The following is an 8,288-nucleotide window of genomic DNA, read 5'->3' as shown; positions in this document are numbered from 1 at the left end:
GGAAAAACAAATCGGAGAGGGATCATATGGATCTGTGTGTTTATGTCGTGATACACATAATAGCATGCGTCCTGTTGCTATAAAAGTTATGGATCGTTCGAAGCTTCTCCGAGAAAAACCAGGAGATGAATCAAAAACAATCCTGGAAGGTAAAATTTATAAACTTTCAAGTTAATGATTTTTGTCATTTTTTCTTCGTTATTTCTTTTCCACGCAAATGAAAATAATATTTTCATTTATTACAATTCGCAGACATTAAACGAGAAATAGCTATTATGAAAAAACTCGATCATAATAATGTTATAAAGTTGATTGAAGTGATTGATGATGTTGAAACGGGAAGTATTTATTTAAGTATGCGTAATTACTATTTATGGTATTACCATTTATGATCCATATGTCATTGATTGCTAAGTTATGGAATATCTTCCGGGTGGGCCGTGCTACAGAAGAAAGACAGCACCTTTATCTGAAGAAAAAGCAAGGCAATATGTCCGTCAGATTGTTTTAGGATTGGAATATTGTGTGCTCATATCATAAGTGAATCAGCGTTATTAATGCCTTTATTTTAATAGGTCATAACAATGGAGTTATCCATCATGATCTCAAACCTGATAACATTTTGCTTGCGGAAGATGGGACATTGAAAATATGGTATGTCGAATTTGCTCTTTCATCTTTAAAATTCATTTAATGACATTTTTGAAGTGATTTCGGTGTATCAATGCTTCACCAAGCTGGCGATGATCGTTCAACTGTTGTTCGAGGAACACCTCCGTTTTTAGCTCCGGAGATGATTACATGTGTGTTATTTGATGTAGCTCTTCCCGTTAATAATCATTTGAACAATCATTGCTTTTTTTCACATCGCAAATCATTAATGCTGTTTTTGTTCTAACACCATCATTGCTTGACGTTTCATTAAGACCGATCGCATCATCCTCCATATGCCGGAAAGCCGATTGATATTTGGGCGTTGGGAATCATTTTGTATATGTTTCTATTTAGCGACATACCATTTAAAGGGCACTCTGTCCACTCAACTTTCCGTCTTATTGTTCAACAACCGTTTGCTCCATTTTTTTGTGAGAGCTTTCGATAATGGTCATTTTGTTGAATAAAAAATATTTTATAATGTAATCTTATCATTGCATTAGACTTACACTGCCTCATCCGTTGCCTCCAGATCTTGAACACTTTCTGTTTAGGATTCTCGACAAAAATCCAGCAACTCGTATCACAATGGCCGAGATTAAGGTGTTTCATTTTAATTTATTGAATTAGGTAACATTAGTATTTGTAATTATCGTGATGACTGAAAAAACGCAATCTGTGAATAAACATGTACATTTTAAATGCAAATCTCCTAAATTACTTTTTGATCAGGTTGATCCTTGGCTGACTAAAAATGGCAACGATCCGTTTCCACCGCAAACAGGCACAATTACACTTTGTAAAGACGATCTTGAAAGTGCACTGACTCCATTCACACTTTTGGTTTGACATTTATTATTTCATATTGCGTATATAAAATGTGTTAAATTTTTGGGTGTTTTTTTGATTTTTGTCAAACATATGTACTTTCCTGCCATTAAACCAATAACTTAAACGAATTGTTACATTTCAGGTGAACCTCAAACTCAAAATGCACCGCCTCGCAAAAACGGCCCGTTCCCGTGCGTCTTCCCGCAGTTCGTTATTATCCCAGCAAGAGTCCCTTTCTGATTTTGAGTCAACAGCTTCGTTTGCCTCCACTCGAAGCAATGCTTGCACACTGGATACGAACAATGGTAGTGCACATATTACCTGCAGGTCATTTAATCAACCCAGTGTCTTTCTTTCATCCTCATCCAGTTCTGCCATTCCTGTCATATCTTCATCGGCTTCATCTTCATCATCTGCGTCTTCGTCTTCTTCATCTTCCTCTTCATCGTCTGCTTCCTGTTCAGCCTCTTCCTCTTGCCCTCACCCACATTCTTTTCCGCATCATCACATACAAGCACATCCACTTTCGAAGACACCTCATTGTCATCCATCAAAATTGCACCATCATCCAACTTGACAGCCTCTTCGTCTTCCACTTCACGCCCTCACACGAATGCTCTATCAATCTCACAGCCGAGCAGCGTGCCTTTTTCTGACAGCCATCATTCAGTCACCTCTCCTTCCGCAGCTCGTTCACGAATGCATCTTCCCCCGCTTCCGCCACTTCCTCCGTTTCGCCCTGTTTCACCACGTGACATTTCAAGCGTTCACATGAATCATCTGCCTCTCCCTTCCAAGTCAGGCATACGTCATGAAGGCGGCTCACCAAACATGCACTCCTTGTTTCCTCCTGTGTTTTCTAAGATCAAATCTGCACATTTAACCATTCAGAATCACGTCAAGCTTCCTCCACCACCTCCACCACCGCCTTCATTTATCAGTGTCTCTTTGCTTCCACTTCTTCGTCCGCTTCCAGAAAAACAGCTTCCTCCCCCTCCAAATTATTCTGTACAGTCAAGCTTGACTGCACTTTCATCGGATGCTTCTTTGCATCAAAGCAGCAATGCTCATGCTAATGGTGCAAATAATCATAATCACAGTCATTATCATAAAGGTAATAGTAGCAATAGCAAAAGCAAAAGCAGCGCACACTTTGAAAAGCTTGTATCTTGTCCTTCACTTCCGCTGCCTCGTTTGCCACTCGGAACAGACTCACAGTGGACACTTTCTCTGGCACCTTCTGTTGTACCGTCGCTGTCTCTGTCTGCTCTGCACAGCAGGGCTGAGCGTGGCCCGTCTCTTCTGCCCAAAAAGGCATATCCAAGCAGCATAAACGCAATGTGCAGCGGCTTTGAAGCACCACAGAAAAGCAAGAGCAGAGCCAAACTGAATGTGTGCTCTGAAGATTCAGTCAGCGCAAACTACGATGAAGACAGCCGCGTTCTGTCTGAGAACGATGTGCAGTCGACTGTTCCAGCCAGCCAATCATCTCAGATCGATTTCCAGAGCCCGTCGCAGTTTTCGTGCATGCTCCCAAAAGCGGAGAATGAGATTTTCATGGATTTCTCCAGCAACTCACTCAACAATCAGAACAACCATTCTTCGCGCAAACGGCATAGAAAAGACAGACGGAAAATACGGGAGACACTTAACAGCTGCACATTCAACAACCAAGTGTCGCCAAGCTCATCTGAATCAGATGACAGCGACAAGATTGAGAAGATGACAAAAATATATTCATCTTCATCACAGTCAGCTGTAGAGCAGCTGAATAAAAACAGCCCAAAACACTTGCATCAGACACAAGATACAAAAACAGAACCAATTGCTCATGGTGCTTTGAACCTGCAGCCCATTGCAAAAGAGGCAGCAACTGAAATTGACACAGAAATTGATAATAAAAACAACAACGAAAGAGAGAAAAGAACTGATGGTCACCGTCAAAAAAATGGGGTAAAGGTAAAAGCTGTGAAATGCAAAAACGAAAGAAACAAGGAAAAAGAATGCAAAGATAATAATTTCATAACAGATGAGCAAACCTATTCAGAAAACAATGAAATAAATACATCAAAAGAACAGACTCAGCCCATCGAAAATGCAAGAAACAGCATGTCATTTTCCGAAGCAATTGACATATCTCAAATTGACAATAATATGCAATCAGACAACATGCAGAATGACATCCAAATTGATGAGTATGAAGATAAATATGTAACAAGAGTGAAAAGAAGCTCTTATAAAGATAAAATAAAAGCGATGTCAAAATCTGGTGCAAATTCCAATATCATTTTGAAGGAATCAGCACAAGATTTAGTCCAAGATACTCATTCACAGTCAAAATCTGATTCAAAGCAGGAGGTGGCAACGCCTCCATCTCCATATGCATCGATCTTTGTGAAGAAAGTGAGTTCAGAAGACATCACAGACATGTCTCCCACTTCCTCTTATGCTTGCTCATCTGCTTCGACCTCAGAGCTTGGCTCAATGAATTACCTGGCATTCACAAGCATGCTTCCTCCGTCTGCTATCCATTTGGGTCACACCCTCCATTCACATTCTATCGACTCCCAAAATTCAAACCTGCTGTTCTCTCCAGTCAGCTCACCGTTTTCTGTACACCCGGAAGCACTGGAGATATCCCAGTCAACTTGCTCATCCAATCAAAACAGCACTGGGCTTCTGCCTTCTTCTCATTTAGCAGGCAACTCAGCTGCTTCTGGAAGCAATGTTGCTCATCCTATTGTTCTGGTATCAATTAACAATGACACAGGAAATGGATTGAAAGACAAATCTCATTCAGATACTGCTTTTGATGCTCTTATGAGCCCCACGTCGTCTGATTCCAGCGACAATGCAACTTCATTAGCTTTCTGTGAAAAGAATGGAAAAGAACAGAAAGAAACAGAAATGAAGGAACTGAGAAACATACGTGTATTTGAAAGCAGTTCTGCTGTTGATCGGTTGAAGGATGATTCAAGTAGTGTTCTGTTCTCTCCAGTTCGAATGAACAGCTGCCTTCCTTTCTCTTCCAATAAGAAATCTGAAGCTATTTTGAAAGATTGCTCTTCTGCTTCTTCAAGCAATTTTCCATCTTCATCCACTTCTTCAACAGCTTCTCTTTGCTCTTCTTCATCATCTTCTAATTCCTCTTCTTGCACTTCCTCTTCCTCATTACAAGCTTGTTTTCCTTCCGCCTCTGCTGCATCGGAATTGTCTTCACAAAACAACTCCAGTGCATCAATTTGTTTATCAGACTCTCCAAAAGAAACATCTTCTCCAAGATATCAAAGTCAGAAGACACAAACTTTACCTTCTGAGTCAATTCAACCAAACAGTTCTGCTTATAATAATCACTCAACATTTCATGATGCTCAGTTATTTGAAGGCTTGCCTTCGCCTTCGCCTACTAATTTCACACTCATATCTCATGCATCTAGTGATTATCCTCCTTTTGCCTCAACTTCTATTTCATTGCCAGCTTCCCATGCTGTTCCTTCAACAGCTGCTCTCTCTATCAAAGAAGATGAGAATACTCAACTTTTATTAACTGGCACACAAAGCAAAATACAGACAGCTACAACTACACCATCGATAACCTCTTCATACGGAGAATCGCATTATCAAGCTGCTGTTGTTACACAACAGTTGGAATCATCTGGAAACATGACTCTATTGCAATCACTTCCGCAGCCTCCATCTTCTTCCTCATCGTCATCGTCATCAACATCCTCATCTTCAATAAAGACATCGATTTTGCCATTTACAGCATCTGCATTTAGCACTCTGACTTTCCCAAGTGAAGCAGGGAATCGCATGACGTCCGAATCAAACACATTGTGTTTATCATCCACACTTTCTGAGCTGTCTATTCTTAAAGACACAACCTCTTCCTGCCCTCCACTGGCTGACTCAGCATCTCCCGCAATGCGAAGCTCATCAGAGTTTTCTATTGATCATCAGCCAGAGACTGCTTCAGAATTGCAGCAACAACAGCAGCAACAGCCTGCGATATTCCTCTCTTCGTCTTCGGTATCATCTTTGGCTATTCAGCCTCTTCAGCTTCAGCTGGCAACAGACGCTGTCCTGAACATTTCAGAGAATGAATCTAATCCTCTGAGTCAAAGGGCTAAAATGCCCGCTTGCGACAATAGTCGAGTAGAAAAATCTGTTCCACATTCTTGTTGTGTTATACTTTGATGTTCACTTTTTTTTTCCCATTGATTGTCAAATTTCTTCATTTAAATTTAAAATTTCTTTGTATTTCAGAGCAAATGTTTTGTTTTTCTTGAAATGTCTAATGCTGTTATTCAGCAAAATAATTCTTTCAGTATTTAATTGCATGGTTTTGTTTTCAATTCGCCTTTTTACATATGTTGCATTTATATTTTTTTTTTTTTTTTTTTTTTGTTCACCTTCTTTTTTTTGTCACATTTTTTAATGTCTATCAGGCGATAACTGTGTTTAAAATTTTATTTTTGTTGGGATTCTTCGATTGAAAATCTCTTTATTTACTTGATCTTTGAAGAGAGGTTTGGATTTGCTTTTCACAAAGGAAAGAAAAAAGATGTGAATTTTCTTTGATTTATAATAAATAGTTACTCTATAAATGTTTGCAGATGTTTTCTTTTGGTCAAAAAATGAGCAAAATGAGATAAATATGGTACAAATATGTGCAACATAAAATACAAATAAAATTATAAAACAATACATATTGCAGGGAACATGATAAATTATTAAAAAGCATAACAATGTCAATTAGAAAATAATTGTACAAAAGTTTAAACGCAAAATAAATTCAATTGCTGTTTTATTGCCTGTTAGAGATGCCAGATCCTAACTGAGGGAGATGTCTATCTCCTTCCATCATCTGGGACATCTTTGAATCTGTTGCAATTCCATAAGCGGACATGTGACCTGTTGAAGATGGCGACATTTGAGTTCCTTGTCTTGGATAAGTGTTCAGCTCATGAGGTTTTCTTGGTGCAAATGCACCGTTATTGTTCTGTTGAACGGTTGAATCCTGAGTATATCCAACAGCCCTATAAGAAGAAGTTCCTCTCATTTTACGCCACAGCGCCTTTGCCATTGCAATAAATGGAAGATACATTCCTGCATTTGCAACATAATTTCTGAAATCAACATTGTTTCCAAATCTTTTTCTTGTAGCCCATTCAGCAGCAGGAATGCCTGAACCAAATAGCATCATCGCAGTGAAGAAAATTGGTGCAACGATGAGACTCCATTCTGAGCCTTTAAGAGCAGAAGCACTAAGAATGAAATTTCCCCAAACTTGATGAAGATTTCCAATGTAATTTGGATGGCGCATAAATCTCCAAAGCCAGTGATTGTAAATCTGTCCTCTATTATTTGCGCTATGTCTAAATCTGAGTAGCAATAAATCAGATGTTGTTTCGACAATGAGTCCCATCCACCAGACAATTGCTCCAAATACATCAGTTGCATTAAAACGAGGCTGAACTGCAGGGCGAATCGAACAAACAACAGAACTTGGGGCAGTAAAGGCAAATGCAAGCATTGACATTCCTGTGAAGAAAGCAAGACGGCGCCATTTGCATCCGCGAACATTATCAAGTCTTCTATCGGTTTTATCGTAAACCAATCTAGCTGTCAAATGTGCCATCAAACGTAATGCTGAAATAAAGGTGTACAAATATAAAGATATCTTGATACAAAAAGAGTTGGAAAATCAGATTTTCATTAAAATTGTTGAAAACCTGTCTTGCATTAAACTGCATGGAAAGGAAAAATACTGCTGTAGAAGCAACAAGCATTGAAATTGGATGCATGAGCATCAGCTTCTCCAGTTTCACAAAAAAGCTCATTGCATAGCCAACAGCTGAAAAAAGTGATATTATGATTGCTGACACAGATAGATTGCTTGCTAAAAGATTATTTCCAAGAACAATCACGGCCATTTGAATGTTCCTAAAATGTGCGAAAATTCACACAAATTTCCAGACATAAATAATAATTTTTGAATCATTCGCGCGAAAAAATTAGCATTTCCATAATAAATAAAATATTTTCAAAAATCAAGATATTTTGTTTTAACGCGGAATAAAAAAGTGCTCATTTGTATTGCTTTTTGAAAAGTTCAGAAAACATGAAAGCTTATAAAAAAAGTTGACCCTTTATATATAAAATATTTTTGTGCACTAATTGGAGAATTATTATATTTACTTATTATAAATATGTTATGATGTTTTTGACTTTTCAAATTAAATTTCTTAATAATTATTAATTATTAATGTCTCAAGTTAACACTGAAACAAAACCAGTTCCAAAAGTTGACAAAGCCACAAAAGTTGCTGGAGATAAGAAAGAGAGAAAGAAGAAGCGTCATGAGACCTATTCCAGCTATATTTACCGTGTGTTGAAGTCTGTTCATCCAGAAACTGGAATTTCAAATCGTGCCATGGCAATCATGAACTCATTCATCAACGATATCTTCGAAAGAATTGCAACAGAAGCATCTCGTCTTGCTCGTTACAACAACCGTCACACTCTCACATCTCGGGAGATCCAAACAGCTGTTCGTCTTCTTCTTCCTGGTGAACTTGCTAAGCATGCAGTTTCTGAGGGAACGAAATCTGTGACAAAATACATGTCAAACGCATAAGTGTCTGACGGTTCTCGCATTTTAGATGTTTTTAATGATTTTTCTTTTTAAAGAAAGTGTTTTTTAACACATTCTTAAAAACAATAAATAATCTTATTACTAAAAAAGAATATTTTTATTTTTCTAATTATTTTTTTAAACAGAAAAAATTTCAATGTTTAAC

General features: G+C 38.1%; 3 protein-coding genes across 3 annotated transcripts; 2 read left to right on the top strand and 1 right to left on the bottom strand.

The window, feature by feature from the left end:
* Positions 1-64: 64 nt before the first annotated feature.
* MONOS_8877 (putative calcium/calmodulin-dependent protein kinase kinase 1) lies at positions 65-5,682 on the top strand (the record flags this gene model as incomplete). Its single annotated transcript, XM_067879324.1, has 10 exons — positions 65-149; positions 253-354; positions 416-523; positions 576-654; positions 709-803; positions 927-1,068; positions 1,158-1,257; positions 1,387-1,497; positions 1,628-1,932; positions 2,001-5,682. 10 exons carry the CDS (start codon positions 65-67, stop codon positions 5,680-5,682), a joined length of 4,809 nt encoding a protein of 1,602 aa, XP_067733967.1.
* Positions 5,683-6,080: 398 nt separating this feature from the next.
* On the bottom strand, positions 6,081-7,433 carry MONOS_8878 (putative FKBP-type peptidyl-prolyl cis-trans isomerase). Its single transcript, XM_067879325.1, has 2 exons — positions 7,221-7,433; positions 6,081-7,168 (listed from the first exon to the last, which is right to left on the bottom strand). Exons 1-2 carry the CDS (start codon positions 7,419-7,421, stop codon positions 6,293-6,295), a joined length of 1,077 nt encoding a protein of 358 aa, XP_067733966.1. The 5' UTR covers positions 7,422-7,433; the 3' UTR covers positions 6,081-6,292.
* Positions 7,434-7,639: 206 nt separating this feature from the next.
* On the top strand, positions 7,640-8,239 carry MONOS_8879 (Histone H2B). Its single transcript, XM_067879326.1, has one exon. It carries the CDS (start codon positions 7,754-7,756, stop codon positions 8,123-8,125), a length of 372 nt encoding a protein of 123 aa, XP_067733965.1. The 5' UTR covers positions 7,640-7,753; the 3' UTR covers positions 8,126-8,239.
* The last annotated feature ends 49 nt before the right edge of the window (positions 8,240-8,288 follow it).

Source organism: Monocercomonoides exilis, assembly GCF_001643675.1.
Source record: "Monocercomonoides exilis strain PA203 chromosome Unknown scaffold6-2077815, whole genome shotgun sequence".
NCBI lineage: Eukaryota > Preaxostyla > Oxymonadida > Polymastigidae > Monocercomonoides > Monocercomonoides exilis.
Note: the sequence above shows the minus strand (reverse complement) of the source record. Positions and strands in the feature narration are given on the sequence as shown.

Bases quoted from the DNA above. Each gene is read 5' to 3' on its own strand.
- MONOS_8878 (XM_067879325.1), bottom strand. From the start codon at position 7,421: ATGGCCGTGATTGTTCTTGGAAATAATCTTTTAGCAAGCAATCTATCT. The intron at 7,169-7,220 runs GTTTTCAACAAT...TTTTGTATCAAG, and splicing joins TGCAGTTTAATGCAAGACAG to ATATCTTTATATTTGTACAC.
- MONOS_8879 (XM_067879326.1), top strand. From the start codon at position 7,754: ATGTCTCAAGTTAACACTGAAACAAAACCAGTTCCAAAAGTTGACAAA.